The sequence below is a fragment of the Cydia splendana genome, chromosome 1 (assembly GCF_910591565.1).
Source record: "Cydia splendana chromosome 1, ilCydSple1.2, whole genome shotgun sequence".
NCBI classification, from domain to species: Eukaryota; Metazoa; Arthropoda; class Insecta; order Lepidoptera; family Tortricidae; genus Cydia; species Cydia splendana.
In genome coordinates this window covers 24,471,400-24,496,593 of record NC_085960.1, presented here as the reverse complement: position 1 = coordinate 24,496,593, position 25,194 = coordinate 24,471,400, and the positions used below count along the sequence as shown (strand labels likewise).

Sequence of the window (25,194 nt, the reverse complement as noted above, 5' to 3'; positions counted from 1 at the left end):
GGCTATCAAAATCGCTGCAGACTTTTTACGGTCTGACTCTACCAATTCATAACGGTGGTGTTCGGCCAACCCCAAATTTAAAAAAAAAGACGTAGAACGTAAACGTTCGCAGTGCATTTGTCTTCCTTTGTAATTTCCATGTGCTAGACATTTTACGTTGTATTGCTGTTGTGAGTGACATGTGTCAAATAACGCAAATAAGAATGCACGGAGTATAGCAAAACTTGGCTTGCATAAGTTGCATAGGTATGCAAAGCATATGAACGCATCTTAAAGAAAATATCTCCCTTTCAATGTCATGTCATTGTCACTGTCAAGTGTCAGGTCAGCAGCAGTTTTGGCCGTAGGTATTAATTTACATAAAATTCTTAACTAAATCAATAGTACAATAGTAAACGAAGTGATTAAATCGGCAGTCGCTATTGGTAGCTAACATGAAATGGACGGCTCACATTGAAGGCGGGCCGCGGCGCGTTAACCATGCGGCGGTCTGCATAGGAGAAAAAATACTTTCCTTTGGTGGCTACTGTTCTACCGAGGAATATAAGGATTGGGACCCCATCCCTGTTCACGTCTTGAACACACAAACTCTACGGTGGTCAGCAGTTAACTATAAGAAAACAGATGTTGTACCTTTTCAGAGGTACGGACACACAACAGTTGCTTATGGAGAAAAGGTATGTGAGCTTTTTTTTTTCAATGTATACACACATTTTAGTTTTGCACATGCACTGTAAAGTTCCTGGTACTTTTATGGAAGCAATTGTTGTCACTCAACATGTTAATATTCCAATGATTATGTGAACTAGTAGTTTTTTTTTGTGTAATAGCTATCAATTGTTAACATAATCTAAAACGAAGCCCTGGGGCCATGGGGGCCTAGTGCGCGTCGCCTCTATAAGAAGTTAGCAAAGCGCCTTATAGAGGCCCCTTTGAAAAAGGGTCCCTTTATGTTTGCAAACTTATAAAACAGAACATCATTTGAGCTCTGTGTTTATACCCAATTTGCATATGTTGGTTACTAGGTGTTGTCTATGCAAATAACATTTTAGCATAACATTTACAATGCATATGTGGGTTTTATAAGATATTTTTTTATTTGTACGCACTTACATGAGTACTTAACTTTATTTGTCAGTTTTGAGTATTTATTCTTAAAGATGCTGCATTTATTATTGAGTGAATTCATACATGAATATGTTAAAAACATATACACAATGATTTTTAATTGGTGATCAGGAGTAGAAAAATATTAATATCTAGGCCAAATTAAACTTATTAGGCTAGGTCTCACGCAATTATATCATTGTTTAATTAATTAAAAGTTAAAATATCATTAAAACTAATAACCACTAAATACATGGTTATCCTACATGAAGTAACTATGATTCAAGTGCCATCGATATGGCGGGAAATTTGACGGATCTATGACTTTGTTTATGCATATGACAATGACAATGACAAGTTAGGTATTACTCATAAATTATCAATTGCCATTAAGTTTGTAAAGAGGCTATAACTCATAGATACCGATTAGTAGAGTGACAAGGATTTTATGATAAAATTGAGCTCAAAATTAAAATTATGATAAAAAAACAAGTTTGTTTCCATGTAATTATGACTTCAACGTGATCTACATCAAATACTGAGTTAGAAAAAAATGTTCCTGATCACCGATTAAAAATCATCATGTATAATATTAACAACTGAATATTAAACTTGGACTAAAGTTCTGTTTTTGTATCCCAGAGATACTAAAATGACAGTTCAGTCGGACAAATCATAGCTATCTATGAAACAAGTTCATTTTTAAAACTTATTTAATATGTATGTCTTTAAAAAGCCTTATTACGTTATTCTACACTACAGAAGTGCTTTATTATTCCTAGAGAAAATATATTACTTAAAATTTTAGTAATATTTTTAGTTATTATTTTTTCCAGTTGATTGAAATTAATTGTGTGAGATTGAAATTGTGTGCCACTTTTAATAGATTGCAGGAAGTTGTTATGTAACAATTGTTTTCTTGCAGGTGTTCATGTGGGGAGGCAGAAACAATGCAGTGGCTTGCGACATACTCACCGTTTTTGACACGAGAACACTGGAATGGAGCACGCCCACCGTCTCCGGGAGGATTCCATATGCTAAAGACGGGCACTCGGCTTGCATTATTAACAATAAGATGTACATATTTGGAGGTTTTGAATATCTTACTGATCAGTATTCACAAGAAGTGCACTGTTTAAACTTGGACACATTTGAATGGCAGTTTGTACAAGCAATAGGAACCCCACCATCCCATAGAGATTTTCATACAGCCGTGGCACATGGAGATAGAATGTATGTCTTTGGTGGGAGAGGTGACTTGAATAGCCCATACAATTCACAACAAGAAATATATTGTTCACAAATGTACTATTTAGACACGAAAACGGACACATGGGTGGCATTGAATCCTAATAAAATATGGCCGTGCGGCAGGCGCAGTCATTCTGCATGTAAGTATGTTTGGTATCTATGGAATAAACCCTCTTGCATAGTGAGGGGAGACCTATGCCCAGCAGTGGGATACATATTGCTATGTGCGAAGTTTGTGGTGGGGGAAATAAAAGCAACGCTAACACACTGTAAATTGTAAAGTGGCGAAAATATGAACTTTCATGGGACAACATCTTCATACTTCATATTTGGCAACACCCACTAGGGCGGGCCCACAGTCATGCACGGAGTGAATAGGCTGGTTATGATGAATACTAGTAAAGGATTCTTTATAAAAATCGTCCATTTTATCATAATAGCACATTATACAATCTTGTACTTAACCATTTTATTTTATTTTAGGGATACATGATGATTACATGTACATCTTTGGAGGATACAATGGCAACACAAAAATGCATTTCAATGATCTCTTCAGATATTCAATCAAGAAAAATCACTGGGAACTGGTCCATGTGAACGGGCAGGTCCCATGCAAGAGAAGGCGGCAGGCCTGCCTAATTCTTAAAGATAAAATGTACTTGTTTGGAGGCACCAGGTAACCTTTTTTGTATATGTATATGTAGGTATCTTATAAAAAAACAACGGGTTGCACTCCGGGAGTGCCGGCAGAAGTGAAAACTCAATGACATTGTAACAGTTTTTCGATCAGGTCACGTGTCCGTCTTACGCTGTCGCGAGTTTAACATTTTTCCCCGTCACAAAAAGTGCACAGCGCCGCTAAAGAAGTTTTCACTTCAAAAATATTATTTCTCGACGGAAAATAAAAAAGTCTCAAAATATAGCTGAGAACTATCTCGTAAGATAAGACTTTCGATTTAAAAAAACCCACTAATTGTCTCATCCGTTTGGAAGCTACGCTGCTGCCACAGATGAACACAGGTACAAACATTCAACTTAAACACCTTTTTTGCGTCAGGGGTAAAAATAAAAGAGGGCCATTGGCAATGGCTATAAGCACAGAGGGCCTACCGTCAACGTTGAAAAATCGAAAAACTTTATCTAGGGTCTGTGCGGAAAGAGAAGAGTTGTAGAATGTATGGGCTCCCCTACATTTCACGACTCTTCTCTTTCCGGACAGATTCTATCGAAAAATCTAAAAACGTTGTCTCCTTTTCGCTCGATAAGAGCAATAGAATAGCAGAAAACGTTTTCGATGTTGGCGGTAAGTCCTTAGGTTATACATATACTCGTACTAGATACTTGTAGGTAATAATTCCTAAACTGAACATCATAACTCAAGACCAAAAAAAGTAAGACAATGTTGCCACTTTTTACTAGCGCGTCTTGTATTTATGTAAAAGTAAGTAAATAAAAGTACTTTTTTAAATCGTAGGAGTAAAATTACCAATAAATAAATTATCTTAGCGTGTTTATTTATAAAGAGGAAATTACTATTTTACAAACAAATTATTGCAGTGGCAACATTGTCTTACTTTTTTTGGTCCTGAATTACTATTTTCAGTTTTTTTTATAGTTTTAATGCAACCGGGAAATACGATGTTTATATTAGGTACGATAGGTATTGACGTGTGTGATTGATCTTGAGGGTACCGACTAGGAAGTTAATGTGACGATAGACATTCGAGTACTTACGTAAAAAACTACGCTTGCGTGTAATGTTTACTATTAGTTAACGGTTGTATTTAAATGATTAAGCTAATCATTATGTAATTATGTGGATTGTGTACTGGCCTTGACTTAATTTATAGGAATATACTTATTATGTCGTTTATTGTGTTTAGTACGAGCAGAGATACATATAACTCCGTATAAGAGAAATAAAGTCTAAGAAAAAAACGTGCCTCGGACGGCCAAGAAAAAGTCATTCTCGAATAGATGGCGCCATTACTTTTGGCCTATTCTCAGCTAGATGGCGTTAACGACACCGCTTGGTATTTAACAGTTTTAACACATATCAGTGAAGGAACATGGGTCAGTATAGAACAATAAAAATTAAGAATCATTTATCCGTAAACATATTTTGATTATTTTATACATTTTCAATTTTATTTTAAGTTTTAATCGTGTGTCGATAGATGGCAGTAAATGTACCGTGACTACAAAATTGACAATGACAGGACCCCTCTATACTATCCATTCTTTTTGGTACGAGTATAGGTACTTACATGTATTTATGGGTTCTCATTTAACATTTGTAATCAAAATTAATTTTCTTATCTGATGAAAAAATAAACAAAGAGTACAGATAAACTTTGGTGACGTATTGAATACAGTAGTTATCGGTATCAACATGCAGATCTCAAAGTAAACATTTAGGTGCCTACTTCTTCAAAGAATAATACGCTGACATTAAATAAGTAACTATATAGGGACTAATTTTGTAATTGTTATGGGATGCACTGTGGCTGTAAATAATTTAAATGGCATTTTTTCTGTGTAGTCGGTTTTTTATTTATAAAATAGTACTAGAAATTATGAAAATCGTCCATGATAACAATTAGACAATAGAAAGTAAAGTGTAATTCTATGGAACTTGCTAAATAATTGCTAATATGTAACCGCCATATTGAAATCATAATTCAGTGACAATTTCAATATGGCGGTTTGTTTACATAGTTAGCAATAGGGATTGCAATCCGGTCCGGCGGATCCGGTAATCCGGCCGGATCCGGCACATTTTAGGTGCTACCGGATCCGGTTGAAATCACCGGATCCGGACCGGATCCGGGAAAATAGAAAAAAAGACCGCACACAGCACCCACTGCGCGTTTTAAGTGAGATAAAGGCGACGGATAGAAGAAAGAAGTTAAACAGAATAAAGAACGAATGAAAAAATTCAAATTTGGTAAAATAAGAAGATATTTAATATGACGATGATTGAGAACAGAAGAGGATTTCCTCTTCTTTCATGTTAGTGGCACGAATCGGCACGATACGACGATTACTTAAATAATTAGAAGTAAACATTAAAGGATGGAGATGCCTGGAAGGTATTTGTAACGACCGGTCTGGCCTAGTGAGTAGTGACCATTCAGTGACCCTGCCTATGAACTATGAAGCCGATGGTCCTGGGTTTGAATACCGGTAAGGGCATTTATTTGTGTGATGAACACAGATATTTGTTCCTGAGTTATGAGTGTTTTCTACTTATATAAGCATGTATTTATCAATATACTATACGTATATATATCGTCGCCAAGTAGTACTACCTAGAGCTAGCTAGTACCCATATTACAAGCTTTGCTTGGTTTGGGGCTACGAGTAGGTCGATCTGTATAAAATTGTCCCCAAACATTTATTCATGTATTATTTATTTATTTAGGCTATAAAACTATTTTCACGGATATAAAATGAAAGCAAGATAATATTAGAATGCATTTCATACAATTTTGGTTAAAAGTAAAATATCTTGTTACTAGAATGGATGTCAGCGTTACAAATAATTCCATCAAAGAACAGTTACGAAAACTTGTCCTTTCAAGGAGTTCCATTTCCCATCCCATAATTATCCCATTAACAGGCTTTGGAATCTAATCAAATTTATATTTTTATTGTAAACGTATAAATTTGAGCAGAATGTGAGTGATTAAATATAATAAAAATAATAAATCATATTTTATTTTTAAATTGAGATTGACTACGTGACACTTTTTAATACTTAGATTTATTTTATTGTTAAAAAGTTATTTCTTATTAACTTCAAATTGTTGTTTTATGAATACATTTGTAAAAATACCCTTTGTTTCTCATATAACGCATAAAACTTGAAAAATATGCCATTTAATTAACTTTAATATCCTTATACCTAACCGGATCCGGTCCGGCCGGATCCGGCCGGATTGAGGCCAAAATCCGGCCGGATCCGGCCGGATTGAAAATCAATCCGGTTTGCAATCCCTAGTTAGCAAGTTCCATAGAATGACACGGAATGTGGACCAGGCCTACCGTAAGTGCCAGTGGTGAAGAAATTATAGGTAGAGGCACAGTGTTAATAACCTTTGCCTTTATGAGACCTTTTAGAGTTGGCGAGGAAAGATTAGACGAGAAAAAATAATGTTGTACCTAATTATGTGACATAATATAACAATGGCTAGTCATTTGCATAGAAGCACGAACTTAACTCGCGTGACGCCTTCTCACGCGATCTTTTCGGCCTTAATAAATTAATGAACCGCACGTTTGAGTACAATTTTTTCCAATATAGACAATTTTTACCAATACCTTTCAATACAGTTCAGGGGTCGTGACCTGCACAAGAAGATTTGTGGGATTAATTGGAAATTATCCATAGTCGCATGACTCGATGTCTATGTTACCAATTTCAATCGAAGTTTATTTGTTTTCAGTCCGCAACCGGCGAAAAACGTTCCCCTCCGGCCTGTCTCCGAAGACGACAGCCTCGAGCTGCTACTGGACAACAACGACCTGCATATCCTAGACTACTCACCGACGCTCAAGACACTCTGTATACTCAAAGTTCTGGAACACAACCTGGACCAGAGCGTGTTACCACGCCACATTATGTAAGTATGACGCTAGTTTCAGACAAGGTCAGGCGTGGCTCACTCCGCGATTTCGTCGCTTTGCTACAGGTAGCTAAAAGTACATCCGTTCCACACCAATTTTGGTGGCTAGCCATAAGCCGCGCGTGGCGCTGTCGCCACCTAGCGGCCATATCTGTCCTGATCGTAACAGACGCGTTTTGTTAGAGAGTGAGTTTTCTGTACCTAGTACTATTATTTATTCTGTGACAAGGTCCATAATACTAATTCAAGTCAATTTTTTCTGTGGGCCTTAGAAGGCTTCTCCAATAAGCCAACTCATAAAGAAAGCTTTCAGCGATTTAATTCCTTAATACAGCCCTACATAATTAACATAAACACATGTAATAACAGGCTACTTATGTAACTCAGGGTGATCGGATGACGTTTTTCGCTTTTTTGTTTAACTTAGTGTTTTTTGGATTTTTTATATGAACTCTTATTATTAGGCGGACGAAGTTCTTGGAGTCGTAGAGGAGTCCCGCTTGACCCTCGCGTCCACACGCCCGGCAAGGCTTACACGACTCGCTTCCTCAACTTAAAATTCTTAAAAATTTGTGCGTCAATTGTATGGAACTCCATAAATAAATAATGGCAACTGCCATGTCAAAGAAATTTATACAGTTTGCGCCCACCAAATGATTGAAAATGATACAATTTCCTTTCAGTATGGACATCCGAAGCATGTCGCAGCCGAACCGCATCAGCAGATCCATCAACCAAGCGGGCTGAACTCGAAGCAGTGCATGTGCTTGCTGTTCAGCCAGTACATGCGCTGTGATAGCTGACGTTGCCGAATACTTCATAATAGGCGCATGTAGTGCAAGTGCAACTCTATCGTACTTATTTGTGTGTCTTTAATTAGTACTTTTGTCAAAGCTTTACCTGAACACACATGTAATATAAGTAGACTACGCAAACACCTAGAGTTGGATCAAGAAAAGTCTGCAACGATTTTGATAGCATACGCAGTGTAAGTGTTAATTACACGTCATAATTTCATAGAAGTTTGACGTTTTAAATAACACTTGCACTGCGTGTGCTATTAAAATCGTTGCAGTCTAACTCTACCTTGCATATAAAGTCTATTCACGTTATTCATATACCTGCTAAGACCTCAATAAGCTATTGTTTGTCTTAATCTGTCATTTTGACTTATGTATTTGTAAGAAAGGAATAAAACTTAAATTAACAAATTGAGTGTCTGTCTGCAGAGATTCAGATTCATTTTAAATGATGTTGCGGTTGATAAGATAATTTATACATTTGCGATGGTCCTATTAATTTTTTTATTGACGTTGATTGAAAAAATCGTTTTATAAAAAAATAGAATCAGGTAATATTGGCGCATTACTACAAAACTTTACAGTAGTTACAATCGCCGTCAGATATATCGAAGCGGCCAAGGTGCTCACAAATATCTGAACACGCCTCTATTGTCAAGGCGTTAGAGTGCGTGTTCAGATATTTTTTAGTACCTTGGCCGCTCCGATATATCTGATGGCGACATGTATCTACCTACGTCAATAGGGTATGAACGTGATAAAGTCGCAATGGGTATTTGCAGTGTCCATTTAGATTTATGTATGTTCTGTGTGTCTGAATTGTAATGTATTTATTAATCCAGAGCCTTGACATTACTATTATGCGAGCTTCATACTCAAGTCAGAGCCTAATGTTCGTAAACTTAAGTGTTTTACTTGTCATTCACGTCGTATTTGTTGAAAATAAAAAATAGGTATATTTACAATCTAGATAAATTAACAAAAAAAGCGATTATATTATGTACCTACACCGGAACTTAAGACATTTTTGTGGATCTTGAAGTTTGGTCTAATCTAGTCTTATCAGATGAATGCAAGTCACGCATTTACGTCAGGGCGTCCTCGGTCTAGTATAAAGTTTCCTGGCGTTATTTTATACTCACTCGTGCAATAGTAACTTTTTTCTAGTATGAGGCTACATAGTGTAGAACTGTTTAGTAATACTACATTTTGTAACTACAACTTCACTGCCTTAACAAATCGCAAAATAACCGTAACAGAACGACATTTCCTTCCTGTATTATATTAAAGATTATGAATATCTTTATCTAAATTATTATTTTATTTTTATTATTGATTTAAAGGATGATTGAATGACATGCGAGAGTTAGAATAGATGTTACTGCCTAAATTACGTCATAACGATCTATGTGTAGTAGATATTAGGTTTACTGATCCTAAATAAATAGCACCTATAACGAGAAATCGCGATTAGGGTGATCAAATTCACGAAAACCTGAGGAACATAAAATGAAGCCTTTTGTTTAATACAGACATATACGTGCTAAAGACTGTGCGGAATGACGAGAAGAATCGTAGAATGTATGGGTTCCCTTACATTTCAAGACTCTTCTCTTTCCGCACCGACTCTAATACAAATAGTAGGAAAACTGGGGTCAATAGAAACGTGGGTCATCACAAGCTCCCTAAGAGGAAAAAGGCGGTACAAGCTTACACGTGTTACATTTCCCTACATTTGGTTTTTACGAGCTTACGCGCGCGCTACTTTTCCCTTACATTTGGTCTTCTATATGAGCTTACACGCGCGTACGCCGCTCTTCAATAGGGACCGTGCGCGTTGGAGGGTCTACCATCTTGTGGCCTGAATTGGAAACATGTGTATATGTACATTGCCAAAGCAAGTGCATCTACCGTTCTCGTCGGTACGTTTCCTTGTGCGTCGTAGGTTCTGCCATCTTGTGGGCTATATCGGAAGCATAAACGACACATTTACGCCTCGCGCCAAAAATCTGATGGTGATGGCTCCTATGCTGCGCTATATTTGCCTATAGTTCATGCACGGGGCCTATACGCTCGTATAAAACGCTAGTCTGTAATCGCCCTAAATTGCGTACCTTCGAATTTACAAATCTGTCGCGGAAAGTAAAATCTTGTGATTTCAACCTTGCCAGCATTGGAATTAAGTCGAAAATTGACAAATCATTGCTTTCTTCAACTGCACACTAAATATGATTTGTTTTAGGTAGTATATACCTTATTATTTCAAAAGCAATAGATTGTATGAAAGATCTTTTATACCTACTCATTTGTCAATAAAATCGTATGTGACATTTTTAAGTTTTTTTTTTCTACTGTTTAACATGAACCATTGATGTTTTCCTGAGGTGTTTTGCTAGAGAGTGTATATTCTGTATACTGGTATGTACTATTAAATTTGCTATAGTGCAGTCAAGTAATTTAATTTCCGTACCATTTAGTACCTTGTCACAGTGACAATCAATATGAAATGGGTCTCATAAAATGACAGAAATTAAATTCCTTTCCCGTACTGTACCTACCTATTCTGTGCTCTAACTATAAATCAAACAAGAGAATCTGGAATTCATAAATACAGTATTTTATTCATCCTCCTTAACAATGTGTTTCTTGCGTTCTGGTACGTGCGGCACAGTCCCTGGCTTGCTGTGCGCGCGGCGGTTAGCCTCCTTCCTCTTGCCCTTCTCTCTAATAGTCTTGATCTCCTTCTGTGCGTTGAGGATGTGCTTCGGAACGTGCCTGTGGCGCGCTATACGCCGGATTTGGGGGTGGTTGGCGAATTTCTCTTTCAGAGCTTCCGAGTAGTTCAGGGCTGTACGCTCGCGGGGTTTCAACTGTAATTAAAATATTACAAATTATTAATTTTAAAAATACGATAGTCATAAATGTAAGCATGTGTGTAATTGATTTTACTCCAGATGAATAATTTTTGAAGTTACTTTTGGTGTGCAAAGATGCAGACAAAAACAGCCAAGAATTTTTAATTTTTTTTCATCACTTACATTAACTTCACTTTTGACTCAAGGCCTTGTTACTTAGTTCAAGATAGATACTTGTTTAAAAGAATATATTATTATGATAAACTAGCTTTAGCCCACAACTTTGTCTGTGTAGACTGTAGAATGATGATTTCCGTGATATAAACTAACTAAATCCTCTTCTGGGACTCCAACTACATACTATCTCCATATCAAATAGTATTCATATAAATTGGATCAGCCTTTGAAGCCCTATTTAACAAATTGACAGTGCTACTTTTGTATTTAAAATATTTGTAGAGATTACTTACAACACCAAGCTTTTCCGAAGCTCTAGCTTTCCACATCCTAATATTCATTTCGTCTGATCCAGTGAGCACATATTTGTCATCCAGGGACCACTTTACACAAGTCAGTCTCTGCATTCTCTTAGTGTGGTATACATCTCTAGAGTGACCCTTCAGACTTTCAAATATCCTCACAGTTTTGTCGTAACTGCCCGCAACAAATTCCCTGCCTGTCGGAGAATAGTCGACATCTACTACTGCTGAGGTGTGATCCATGTGGACATTTATGGGTTGTTTTAGTTTTCTGATGTCAAATGTGTACAAACTGAAAGATAATTATTAATTGTGGTAATCCTAACCCTGTCTAAACCTAGTTAACCGGTCTGTGATAACATAAGCAAAAGGGTGAGTTTGCAAAAAGGACCTTCAGAACCATGCAAAATTTATGAAAAGTAACAATTAGTCCGAGTTGTGGTGTCAAGTACATCAACAAGTTATAGTAAGTCAGTAGAAATAAGTTGTATGGTTACCATACTAATGGTATGGATTTATTATTTAAGTAATTACTTTTTACATAATATGATGGATTAGTTAAAAAATATTCTAAAATTATAATTAATGAACAGTAGTTTATGGATTGATATATCATGTATGGACACATTTCCAAATCCCTTGCTTGTATATAGACAGAAAAAGTTATATGAAAAATTAAGGGCATTGGCTTACTTATAATCTTCATTGGCGACAGTGAATATGAAGGCTTCCATGGGGTTCCAGGAGAGTGCATTAGGCCGCAGCTCCATCACCACCCTCCTCAGGGGCCCGGTTTCACGGCAGTCATACAAAATCACACTCCGGTCACTAGCACATGATGCTAAAATGTTTGTTTCTACCTGAAATAAATATCAATATAGATTGCTGTTTGTTGTGCAAAACGTAAATAAAAGGCCAGCAGGCTAATTATGGAATCACTACAACATGACCTACAAAATCAATATGTATGCATTAAAATTTTATTATATTTTAATTTTTTTTCGTGCATATATGATATTTAGTGCAATTAACCTGATATTAACAAAGTTACCAATAAATTATTATTTGTTTTTACTGTTGTACATGTAATTTCTTACCTGGTTGAATGCAACATGATGAAGACTGTCAACTCCCCATTTAAAGATTTTAATAGGCTCATTTCTAGTATTCTCCCATAGTTGACAATGCTCTCCACATGTTGCAAATATGGGTTTATGTCTGTGATGGGTTATTCCCGAAACAACTGAGGCACTCAAAAGTGTGTTGATAGGATCTTCATCATCCTCACCCAGGACTTCAGTTTTCCATGTCTTTATAGTTTTATCATCACCAACACTAGTAAAAGTTGTACCCTTTGGAGTGTAGCAAATACTTCTAACCCAACCTTCATGAGCAATAAAATTTCTTGTACATTTTCTAGTAGCTAAGTCCCAAACTCGTATTTCTCCGTCAAACGCGCCGCTGGCCAATACCGCGAGCCTACTGGGATGTTTGGCCATGCAAGATACTCCATCTCTATGACCGTCAAGACTCCCTATAAAGGGTTTGGCAAATACTCTATCTAGCTTTACTGCGTTCAAAGCTCGAACGTACTCGCGTGGTGCTTCTAGCGGATGTAATGCAGGATCATAGTTTCTTGGTACTGAAAATTATTACACAAAACGTATTTATTTACATCAAAGATTATCTTGCTGTGCACATAACATAACCTCCAAAAATAATAAATCCTTACATTTGTGGATATCTCTTTTAGTAGCTCGAAGGTAATCCTCGGGGTTTCGGCTAATAACTTTTATTTTAACTTTTGACATGTTAAGAATCCCTGCAGTTTAACTAAAAATAAAACAAATATAATCGTTTTTTTTACATCACCGACCAATGAGGACCAATGCGACACGCTTTTGCAATGAACTGTCAGTGTCATTAGTACATTAGTGTCATTCGATTTTTTTTTAATGGCATCGCGCTTCCGGCGATTTAGCCAAACGGGGAAACTTGTAAGGTCTGTAGAAGCCTTAACGATTATCTAGTGATGTATTGTTTGGCTGCACATTAAGGACTCTACTACTGTCAATGTCATATTCCCATAGGAAAAAAACGAAATGAAGACGTGAAAAAAAAAACATCAGTGAATGAATTATCGTCACCCGTAGTGTACGTACGTCGTCACTGTGTTTTTATATTATCGTGATCTACTACTTTAACTAGACTTTATGACGTTCCTCTGTTAATACTTAACTAAAGTTAACTGAGAAAACGAACGGGTTGTTATGGCATTTTAGTTTTATTCAGGTAAGTTATTACTTATGAGATAGATGGTAATAGTGAGTATAGTGACCCCCTTCCGTCTATATTCCGGTCAAGATAAACGTAGACGCAGAAGTTAAGCTCGTACCTACATTATTTTAACCAAAGTTCTCTAGATTACTAGGTATTCAAAATAATAGATTAGTCCTATTTTTATCTTGTATTTGTAAATCATTAAACCGGAATTGTTCATCTGTGTGGTAATGGGTAAATACACAAATTACTTATGTTATTACATATTGTAAAACATATTATATACTTAAGGTACTTAAAGCTTCCTAAGATATGGCATGGGCATGTGGGATGTGGGTGGATGTCAATGTACCTACTTAACACACTAACACAACTTTAGTTGTTAGTTGTGATATGTTTTATTTATTTATTTATGCTTTAGTGGAAGAAAGCATATCTTGTTATTAGCTTTGCCTAGAGATGTATGTTTTCTTGACAAATAATTTATATATAAAGGGCTCCTTTATTTGATGGGCTTAACATTGTTTAACTTAAAACATTTAAAAGCCCTAACCGGGGAACAATAAAAAATATTTTGCTCATAAAGAAATTTGTATGTAGGATTAATATGTCTGCATTCTCAGGATAATGTAAATAAATTTTGACGTAAATTCCGCATTTTTCTGTATATTATTGCATATAAAAAATGCACTTCTCAATGCCCCTCCTGACCTGGCAGTATGGAATTTCTGTGATAGTACCTACTGCTAGTTGAATCATCCAGATGCAGAAATAAATGTTACATACTCTAGACTGGTCTTATTTTTGTACAATTCGATTTCAACTGGCAAATCATATTACTTTTTGGCAACCGGGTTTTTTAACCTAATTAGACCCCGCTGAATCCGATTTTGCCGGTTGCTCAATCGAATTCTTGACTGGAAGTGAGATATTTGATATTAAAGGTCCCTTTTTTAAGTTTTTCGTAAATAACTCTTAAACGGTGGCTCATAGCCAAAAATGTTCTACTAGATTGAGACTGTCCGGACTGTCAGTGCTCTCTAAAAAAAGGTGGCGATAACACGGCCACTCCTGTACGAGGCCAGCAGACCGGCACCGGTACGTACCCCGACAGGACAATCACAGGCGTTTCGGATGAGGACTTAGCGTCGGAACCGGAAACCGGCTCACCTTTAACAAAGCTGGCTGAAGAGATATCCCTGCTTAGGCAAGACATCCATAGCATGCGTTCGGACCTGGATGTAGCGATTACAACCGTGCGTAAGTGTGAGCATAGACTCGAAAGCATTGGTGCGACCGTGTCCACACTTGAATCCCGCTTATTAAACGTCGAGGAAAAGGCGGAGGTAGTTGGAGAGCTAAAAATGATTACCGACAACCTGCAAGTACAGTTTTCTACTCACGTAAATACCCTCGCCACATACGACTCCCGGATAAAAGCGGTTGAAGATCAAGCTGCTATTGTATCGGAACTCAAAGCGGAAAATGAATTACTGCAGGAGCAGCTTAAATCACATTCCCAAGCTATGCTGAGAAACGACATTGAGATCCAAGGGCTAAGCGAAGTAACGGGAGAAAACCCGCACCATTCATTCCTAACATTGGCTGCGATGGCAGGCATGAAACTTTCGGACTCGGACATTGACTTCTTGTCCCGCGTAGGGCAACAACATAATGGCCCCAACAACCAACCTCGCCCGCTGGTGGTCAGATTTAGCCGACGCAACACTCGCGATCAATTCCTAAAGTTAGCGAAATCCAAGCGCTTAACTACTAAGGACATCAACCTTGAGGGACCTTTAAGAACCATCTACTTCAACGAACGGCTAACCCGTGAACAGAGAACTTTATTTCGTGAATGTCGGATACAATTTAAAGAAAAGGCTGGGTATAAGTTTTGCTGGACGACTGGGGGGAAAATTTTTGTCAAGAAGTGCGAAGGAAGAGGAAAAGGAGCAGCGGCCATTAATGTTAGAACTCATGCCGACATTACTCGCATCCTCAATGGACCAGGACCAACACCCACCATCCCCAGCAAGGAACCGAGCGAAGATCCTCAAAACACCCAGTTGGCTGATGGAATGGACATATAGAACACTAAATGTACAAACATTACTAGATATAAGTTTCATACACACATACATCTCTCTACACACACACATAACTAGTCCAGCATTCAACCTCTACTCGCATAGCATATCCAACTGCTCCTCGAAACGTCGAAGGCAAGTTAACGTTAACGTCGGAATAAAATCGCATATTAAAGTTTGTTTATTATATTTATAACGAGTAAGTCAGAAATTTTGCGTGACCTTGATTCGCAGGAACCAACTTGCCTTTCTGTAGAACTCCCAGAGCTCTGTAATACCGTTATAGATAGCCGTTTTAATGTCAAAATTATTACCTTAAACATTAGGAGTTTGCAGAAAAACTTTGATCAGTTTTTAGTTCTTTTACTAAGACTTAATATGACTATTGACGTAATAGTCCTAACGGAATGCTGGATTCACGATTGTTCAATCATACCACAAATAGATGGCTATCAATCTTTTAGGACTCAAAAAGTCACTAATAAAGCGGGAGGTGTTGTAGTCTATGTGCACAATAAATGGCCTGCGCAAGCAACAGAGCCAAAGGTTGATGAAGCTGATTGTCTGTTGGTGACAGTGAAGAATAATTTTAGTGTTGTTGCTATATACCGCTCTCCGTCCTTTCCTGACACTTCAGTCTTCATTAATTCGATTGCATCAGTAATCACATCCATCAAAACATCGCATTGTAAGATAGTAGCCGGGGACATAAATATCGATACTCTATCAGTAGACTCAAATCAACTTACTACTCGCACAAATTATCTGTGCTCACTCGCGGAACTCAATCTTATCCCGACTGTAAATGAACCTACTAGAGGTGCCGCTTGCTTAGACCACATCCACGTTTCATCTCGTTATCATGCTTCGTCGGTAGTATGTAAGTCAAACGTCACTGATCACGATATGGTGATTGCAGGAATAAAAACTAGAATAGCGCATCCGGTCCAAAAACGACGTCAGTCCAACAAAATAGATTTTGCCTCCGTTGAGGACGAACTAAAACGATTGGACTGGAGTCGCGTGACAAGTTCGATCTCTGTAATTGATTCGGTTCAAGCTTTTAATGAGTTGTTCTGCAGTGTCATTCACAAACACACTAAAGAGGTTACTGTTAGTCGTTCCAAATTCGCTATCAAACCATGGATGACTCCGGGTCTAATTAGATGTTCCAAGCACCGAGATCGTCTGCATGCAAAATGCCGTAACAACCCTAACGATGAAAGCCTAAAGATGATATATACTCGATACAAAAACTTTTATAATAATTTAATAAAGAAGTTAAAATACAAATACGAATCGCTAGAGCTGGAAAAAAGCAAAAATGACCCAAAAAAGCTTTGGAATACTATTAAAACTATTACGTATACCAGGAAAACTGCTAAAATACCTCTGGAACTCACACTCATTAAGAACTCAGTAACTGAATCTCTAGACCACTGCAATGAATACTTCTCGAGTGTGGGCCGATGTCTTGCTGGTAATATATTAACGTCACTCAATAGCACGCAGGAAAATTTAGCTAGTAAGACTTCGGTCCAGGTATCTTCTGCTCAATCTATATTCCTGTATCCTACCGACGTAGATGAAGTAAAATCCCTCATCAACGGTTTAAAAACAGACAGTGCACCGGGCATTGATGGGGTAACAAACCGCTTACTTAAGGTTCTCAAGAGTATAATAGCGGTACCTCTCACTCATATTTTTAATCTCAGCCTATCTGAAGGAGTTTTTCCTGAAGAGTGGAAGGTATCTGCTGTTGTTCCTATCCACAAATCAGGTGCTAAATCTAATCCTAGCAACTACAGACCGATCTCTTTGCTGGGAGCCTTTTCTAAAATCTTAGAGAAAGTGGTGAACAGGCGCTTAGTAAGTTACTTAGAAAAAAATAACATCCTTTCTGAACACCAATATGGATTCCGAGCAAAGAGGTCGACTGCTGACGCTGTAGAGCTCATGACCAAGCTCATCTCAGGATACTTAGATAACGGTAAGGCCTGCTTGGGAGTATTCTTGGACCTCGCGAAGGCGTTTGACGCGGTTTCGGTCCCTATACTTTTAAAAAAGCTGGAGCTATGTGGGGTAAGGGGAAACGCCCTAAGCTGGTTTCAGAGTTATTTGACCTGTCGGACCCAGAGACTAAAGATAGGCAAAGATGTGAGCGGCGCGGTAGAGTTAGATTTTGGTGTCCCGCAAGGCAGTATTTTGGGCCCCACACTCTTCATTTTATACGTGAATGACATAGCTAATGCAAACATTGAACAGGCAGACGTCATATGTTACGCAGATGACACTGCCATTCTATTTCATGAAGACACGTGGAGTAAAGTTGTCAAATCCGCCGAGAAAGGAATGGCAGTGGTGGCCAAAAGGCTTCAACACAACCTACTTACTTTAAATGTTGACAAGTCTAAGTTTGTATGCTTTCATAAATCTAAAGCTTCCGCGCCTGCTAGCTTGCCGGATATCGTGATACATAGATGCAGCCCATTCGGGTCGCAAATTCCAAACTGTAGTTGTGAGCATATCAGTCGGGCCAAAACGGTAAAATATCTTGGCGTTACATTTGACGAAAAGCTTGACTTTCAACAACACATACTACTCACTGCCAATCGTATACGTAAATTAATATATATATTTAAGAACCTGCGCAATTCCGCTGATAAAAAGCTTCTTAGCACTGTTTATGTTAGTATCTGCCAACCGATTTTGTCTTATTGCATAACTGCTTGGGGTGGGGCTGCTAAAACAGCTATGATTATGTTAGAAAGAGCTCAACGTGCGGTACTAAAAGTTATTCTTAAGAAGTCAGTCTTGTACCCAACCAAACAAGTGTATGGGGATATGGATGTACTAAACGTTCGTAGTTTGTTTATTATGCGGGTAGTGCTGAACGAACACGCTCGAGTTCTTGGATCATCAGATCTCTCAGCTATAATGCAAAAACGAAAGTATAAAATTCCCATCCCAACAGTTAAAACAGCATTCGCTAAGAGATTTATAGTATTTCTCCAACCTTACATCTACAACAAAGTTAGTGCAACAGTTAGTTTTAAAGATTGCTCAATCGCAGAACTAAAACGCAAACTCAAAACATGGCTCAATACGCTATCTTACGAGGAAATAGAAGAAATACCGAGGATAAACACATGGACTAGTTTATTTACTTATACACAAACATAACATACATACAAACAAACTCCCCCTTCACTTGCACACTCACGTATACATACACACCTGCATTTCGCTACAAATTACTAAGCTCAAACTGTAAATATAATATTTAACCTCGCAGCATGATAGGATAAATTGATTTATGTGTAAATTATTTAAATAAGCTTAGTTTTATAGTAATTATGACCTACAATAATCTATGTCTGATTGTGTTAACTATCGCGCTACTTGTCGTTTGAATACTCGTAACTGTGTCGGCTACCTACAGGACAGGCACTGCCTAGTGTAGGAACCATGTATAATCTACTCTTGGTTTATGTTATTCGAGTACCTGCTTACGCCTTATGTCTAATACTTATGCTCAATCTCATATATGTACTGAAATAAAGATTTACTTTACTTTACTTTACTTTAGATAAGTAATCTGCATAAAATTGCCTACAAGAAAAATTCCATACAATTTTTCGCTAGGAACAATATTTAAAGAGAAATTAACGCGGGAAAGTTAATTATAATCACTTCTAAGGTCCCTTTCTTTAGTTTTTCGTAAATAACTCGTAAACGGTAGCCAATATCAAAAAATGTTGTTAAAAGTTAATAATCTACACAACATTTTGTACAAAAAGGATTCAGTACACTTTTTCGCAGGGACCAATGTTTAAAAAGATAATAAAGAGGGAAAGTTAATTATAATAAATTTCTAAGGTTCCTTATTTTTATGTTTTCGTTACTAATTTGTAAAGTATGACTCATAGCAAAAATATCTTATACATAAATAATAAACATAAAATTTCCTATAAGAAACATGTAGAACACTTTTCGCTAGGATCAATATTTAAAAAGACAAAGCAGCGGGTAAGTTAATTATAATGAATTTTAAAGTCCCTTTTTAGTTTTTTGTAAATAACTCGTAAACGGTGTCCCAAAGCAAAATAGGTTTTTAAGAATAAATTATCTACATAAATTTTCCTCCATAAAACATCATAATATTGTTTTGCAACGGGCCACCGTTTACGAGTTATTTACGAAAAACTAAAAAAAAGTGACCTGTGAACTGATTGTAATTAACTTTCTTCCTTTAATATCGTTTTAAATATTGATCCTAGAGAAAAGTGTTCAGGATGTTATTTGGAGAAAATTTTATGTAGATAATTTACGTACACGGCGGGAAGAAGTTGATAACTCGAGATATTCTACTGAAGGAATTTGAGCTTAAAATAAAACTACATAAAGTTCAAATTTCTTCAATTTTCTCCCACCAGATATCAACTTCTTCCCGCCGTGTACGGATTTATTCTTAAAAACCTATTTTGCTATGGGTCACCGTTTACGAGTTATTTACAAAAAACTAAAAAGGGACTTTAAAATTGATTATAATGAACTTTCCCGCTGCTTTGTCTTTTTAAATATTGATCCTAGCGAAAAGTGTTCTACGTGTTTCTTGTAGGAAATTATATGTTTATAATTTATGTGCAAGATTTATTTTTGCTTTGAGTCATACTTTTCAAATTATTAACGTAAAAGTAAAAACAAGGAATCTTAGAATTTATTATAATTAACTTTCCATCTTTATTATCTTTTTAAATATTGATCCCTGCGAAAAGTGAACATAAAATTTTTTTTTGAAAATTTTGTGTAGATTATTAACGTTTGACAAGATTTTTTGATATTAGCCATCGTTTACGAGTTATTTACGAGTAACTAAAAAAGGGGCCTTAGAAGTGATTATAATTTAATTTCCTGCGTTAATATCTCTTTGAATATTGATCCTAGCGAAAAATTGTACGGAATCTTTCTTGTAGACAATTTTGTGCAGATTACTTATGTGTAAGAACATTTTTGGCTATGAGCCACCGTTTAAGAGTTATTTACGAAAAACTAAAAAAAGGGACCTTTAATATCAAATATATCTCACTTCTGGTCAAGAATTCGATCAAGCAACCGGCAAATTCAGATTCAGCGGGGTCTAATTAGGTTAAAAAACTCGGTTGCCAAAAAGTAATATGATTTGCCAGTCGCATCAAGAAGGAGAGCGATTTTGAATTTTTATGTCTAGTCTACTCTGTCAATACTGTACCTACCGTCAACAAAATCGCAATACTTAAACAAGGCCAATATTATGGATTATTGATGTTAATTTTAGTTCAAATTACCATCTACTTTACCGTCTCTCTACCTCCCCTCTTGCATGGTGGGGGTTAATCTGGATTATGTCAATTTATTTATTTACAATTAAGTATGTAATTAAATATTCAACAAACTATTGGCGCGCGCGACAACCTATGGGCGTTTAAATCAGCTGATTTATTCAAGTTTAACTTTTCGTACAGTCGCGCACATATCACAGTCGCAGGAAGCCCATTCCAGAAAAATCCCGATCGTAAACATAATTACGGCGCACGCCGGGCCGCGTCAGCACCGCCGCGACCAATCCGTTGCAGCCACTTGCCTACGAACCCATTCCATAGTGTTCCGCGCTCTTCTATATAGATAGAGTAATTATTAATATTTAAACGAGTCGCGACATTCATAAACATTTGTGATAAGGTCATCGGCTTGCCGCTAGTCGCCGGTAGTCATTTGTTCGTTGACCCGCAATCCCGCCGCCGCCGGTCAAATGCGGAAACAGAAATATTTACGTTACACGTGTGTTTAGAACTTGAACGGAGCTTTCAAGCTGTGTCGTAGACAGTAATGAAAAACTTAGTTAGTACATATTGGTTGCAGTTTCGTAGTGTAGGAGAGTGGTAAAATACTGATTGTTTGACCTGATTTAGTGCCGGCTATTACGAAAAACAAGGAAACCAACGAAACGAAAGGTAAAACATATACGCATATTATGCTTAGGTACAGTACAAACTTTTTAATTGTATTTTCTATTAGCCAGGGTAGCACAATCTCCTTTTTGTCTTAAGTAAGTGACACGAAGAATTATCAACAATCAGACATTTACTCATCTAACTCATCTGTCGTATAGGCACCTATATCTACCGTCTCTATTTTTGAGATCATAAGGATCCTCGTATGGTCTTAAAAAAATGAAAATGGCGTTCGCGTAAGCAGATCGTTAACTATATATGTTGTTTTACTACCTAACATCGTTTAGCTCTTCATTTTATTCATGACATCATACAAAAGTAACTGTTTCGCCTTGGACTAAGATCCCATCAGTACACCCACACTTATGCAAATCTTATACCTACCTTTAAACGAGTAATTCTTATATATATAAGTACATTTATATATTTCGCAGATCTCGGAAACGGCTCTAACGATTTTGATTTTGCTATGTGGGGGTTTTCGGGGGCGAAAAATCGATCTAGCTAGGTCTTATCTCTGGGAAAACGCACATTTTTGAGTTTTGAATGTTTTCCGAGCAAAGCTCGGTCTCCCAGATAATCCTCTTATTCCTCTTTCAAGAAAAACAAGAATGCCGCATTTAGCATTATGTAGTAACGATTCTACATATCATAAAGCTCTACACTACAGCAGAGTCTGAAAGTGAACACATCTGCTATAATCATTCCAGTGGGGACGCCGACAACAATTCTCTTCATTGAATGATTGATAACGAGAGTATGCCTACTCTACACGAGGAGGGCGTATGCTTAACGTGTCACGTATATTACATGTTATATCATCTAAAATAATCAACGATGTTACGCGATTTAGTTAGTGTTTTCGCGAGTCCTGGTTAAATTACGGACGGGCGTAAATTTCGTCAGGAACCGTGCTTCGGCAATTTCAGAAGCTACAGAACACCGAAAGTATAAAGCTTACACAAAGAGCAGATAGAGACTTGAATCAAAAGCAGCAGTTGTTTACTTTATGCGTATGCTTTTTAAATGTGGTATAGTTAGCTAGGTACCTACGTAATTAATTGATTAATAAGTAAGTCAGACTGTATTCCGTGGGTCAGACCGTGTACATATCGCATACGCATTTCAAAGGAAAGCACGTATTCTACTGCAAACCTCAAGTTATATTTGTGTATTGACCAATTGACCCAATTGATAATTAAATACCTAGCCTACCTACACAAAACTATTAACCTCGTCTTGCATAACTCGTCATCACTCACTCTTTATTATATGTTTCTACCTAATTTCTTAACACCCAAATTTATTAAGCACACGGCCTGTGAAATTATTAAACTACCAAAGTTCCATTTTCCCAAAGTCACCCCTTTTTACGGTACACGACAGGCTTTTTACTGAGCTGTTATCTTCACAAATAGTTACCAAAGTATAGTGGAAGTGGATGTGACTTCGACGTTCGTAAAAACTTGAACCATAACCGAAGATCTTATTTGAATAAGTTCGCCCGGCGATGCGCTTGTTAAGCTATCGAAGTAGGTGGGGATCGGGCAATTTTCAAGCCCATTGCTGTTTGTTTATACAGTGTGTAAATCCAATTATTCAATAGGCATATGTACCTACCTAATTCCAGTTGAACCTTACAAATGACCGGTGCATTATGCCGCATGCGTATTGATGCGGATATGTGGCGGTACAAAAGGCATGAACAACGTACCGTGACATACCTACAGTCAACGCCCTGTCCGTTCACATTGCAAAGAATTCAGAAATTTACCTTATCCTTGATTTGACCGGTTTGCCCAAAAAACGGTACTTTTCCGAATTATTCAAATGACCCCAGTCCAGTCCGATTAAATAAAATCGCATGTTTTCAACCACGAGCGATTTTGTTTTAGCGTTCTAAAGATATGAATATATCTATCCGAATTCGGTATCTATCCGAATGAGATTAGGTAGGTATGCAAACGTATTATATGGAAGAAATATAACTCAAACATTTGGAAAACACGTCGAAGTACGGTCAAGGAATTCAGGAAGAATGATATGAATATACGACGAAAACATGTGACTGGTGTACCACTTTAAAGACTGAAACCTTGGTTTGATGCAATGTTTTAAAATGAGTGATGACCACGTTTTTCCACAATGGAGGTTTTTGTTAGTTTACAGATATGTTCCATTGTTTCATTCATAATTAGGCGATAAAATCGACGCTTAAGGGTCTTAAGACGCTTCCTTGAAACAAAATGATGAATCATATAATATTTAAATTCATTCTACTGTATTTAATTTAAGTACCATTATCCTTATCTGTAAGCTACTTTTTAAAGTAAATATAAGAACTTGTAGGCACCAGCAGTATTATAAGCGATGCATTATGCTAATCAATGCAAATATGTATTCAAGACATCTTCTACAAAGGCATTTTGAACTTAGTTTCACCGGGCGACCCCAAACACATTTGTTCTTCAGTTTAACATGGGATATTCGTCAAATAAGTTGAAGGATTTGTGCAATTTAATTTAGCTCTTATAATATTAGCATTTTTGAAATACTGGCTTCTATCTTTTGTGGTTAAATGTCGGAAAAGTTCGGCTCCGAAGCAGGAGTTGTGACCGAGGGAAAGAAATTTAGAAATTGTTAATTAATTATAACTCCCATGATTTGGCGTTCAACCTCCACAGTACTCCGTACTGATGGGTAGTTACTACGTATCCGATTTGAAACTCGACCTGTACGTAACTTATGCACACCCGTTTCTTCCAGGTTAACAGTACGTCAAAAATGGTTCCTAAAATTTCGCACATAGCATGGCTAAGCTTCTTCCTTCTGCACCTGGAGTCATGGACTCACGCGGAACTGTTCACTGCCATAGCCGAGATGGAGCCACTGCTACAGACGCACAAGAGGATCATTGATGACTTAGACCATTATATTATTAAGGAAGAGGAAAGAATCGCTATATTGAAAAGGTAAGTTCAACGTTGTACTACAAAACCACGCCTGCGCATAGAAATGGATCTTTTCTTAAACATTAACCGTATTTGTTAATAAATGAAAACGGATTTTTTTTTACGAAATGGCCTGAATTGGATTCAATTAACCAATTACAAATTTAGTTTGTTGTGAAAGTTCTGACTATAATCGTAATTATGTGTTTTAAACTAATATACCAATACCTAATTAGCTAAAACTAACCTTTGCTTGACCGTCAAACAAAACCTAAGCAGCTTTCTTTGTATGTATAGAAGAGAATGAATTTATTCTTCCGACTCTAGTTTTGACTTCACTGTCGAATTACAAGGTTTAACAGAAAGTTTCATTTTAAACCTAAACTAAACTCTAATATAGGTAGGTACCATCGCACAATGTTTCAAATAGGCCGGCGTCGTCACCCACCGTTTGTTAGTTATTGTATTTAATGTACTCGCGGAGCAACGCTCTATAATTTGAACACCAATCTAAATTATTTAGTCACTGTCTGCCTGTTCTCAACTATACAGTACTTTTTTATTGCCTAAAGTCCTAAACAACCTTACTATGGAAATTAAAAAAAAAACGTAAACTATAACGATAACGATAGTGATTTGTGATGCCAATAAAATGTTTTTATAAAATCTGTATAAGAAGACTAATTTTATATACATTTCTTAATTTGAATAAAAAGTAATTTGCACTGGACGATGAAAGCAGACTAAATCGTAATGT

General features: G+C 36.9%; 3 protein-coding genes across 3 annotated transcripts in view; 2 read left to right on the top strand and 1 right to left on the bottom strand.

Moving 5' to 3' along the window:
* The first annotated feature begins 304 nt into the window (after nt 1–304).
* LOC134797566 (kelch domain-containing protein 3) lies at nt 305–7,945 on the top strand. Its single transcript, XM_063769857.1, has 5 exons — nt 305–677; nt 2,033–2,498; nt 2,842–3,037; nt 6,810–6,986; nt 7,673–7,945. The coding sequence occupies exons 1-5, from the start codon at nt 435–437 to the stop codon at nt 7,734–7,736; spliced, it is 1,146 nt and encodes a 381-aa protein (XP_063625927.1). The 5' UTR covers nt 305–434; the 3' UTR covers nt 7,737–7,945.
* A 2,438-nt stretch (nt 7,946–10,383) lies between these two features.
* Nucleotides 10,384–13,009, bottom strand: LOC134792206 (DDB1- and CUL4-associated factor 13). Its single transcript, XM_063763454.1, has 5 exons — nt 12,856–13,009; nt 12,221–12,765; nt 11,817–11,983; nt 11,115–11,415; nt 10,384–10,659 (listed from the first exon to the last, which is right to left on the bottom strand). The coding sequence occupies exons 1-5, from the start codon at nt 12,932–12,934 to the stop codon at nt 10,408–10,410; spliced, it is 1,344 nt and encodes a 447-aa protein (XP_063619524.1). The 5' UTR covers nt 12,935–13,009; the 3' UTR covers nt 10,384–10,407.
* A 249-nt stretch (nt 13,010–13,258) lies between these two features.
* LOC134792197 (prolyl 4-hydroxylase subunit alpha-1) overlaps nt 13,259–25,194 on the top strand; it is a 28,683-nt gene continuing 16,747 nt past the window's right edge. Inside the window, exons 1-2 of the mRNA XM_063763442.1 lie at nt 13,259–13,415; nt 24,253–24,458. Of these exons, the coding sequence (XP_063619512.1) occupies nt 24,271–24,458 (188 nt within the window). The 5' untranslated portion in view covers nt 13,259–13,415; nt 24,253–24,270. The remainder of the gene's footprint in view (nt 13,416–24,252; nt 24,459–25,194) is intronic.

Coding starts and splice junctions, on each gene's coding strand:
- LOC134797566 (XM_063769857.1), top strand. CDS start 435: ATGAAATGGACGGCTCACATTGAAGGCGGGCCGCGGCGCGTTAACCAT. Junction 2,499..2,841: donor CAGGCGCAGTCATTCTGCAT/GTAAGTATGTTT, acceptor ATTTTATTTTAG/GGATACATGATGATTACATG. Junction 3,038..6,809: donor TACTTGTTTGGAGGCACCAG/GTAACCTTTTTT, acceptor ATTTGTTTTCAG/TCCGCAACCGGCGAAAAACG.
- LOC134792206 (XM_063763454.1), bottom strand. CDS start 12,934: ATGTCAAAAGTTAAAATAAAAGTTATTAGCCGAAACCCCGAGGATTAC. Junction 11,984..12,220: donor ATCATGTTGCATTCAACCAG/GTAAGAAATTAC, acceptor TATTTATTTCAG/GTAGAAACAAACATTTTAGC. Junction 10,660..11,114: donor CTTCGGAAAAGCTTGGTGTT/GTAAGTAATCTC, acceptor TTTTAATTACAG/TTGAAACCCCGCGAGCGTAC.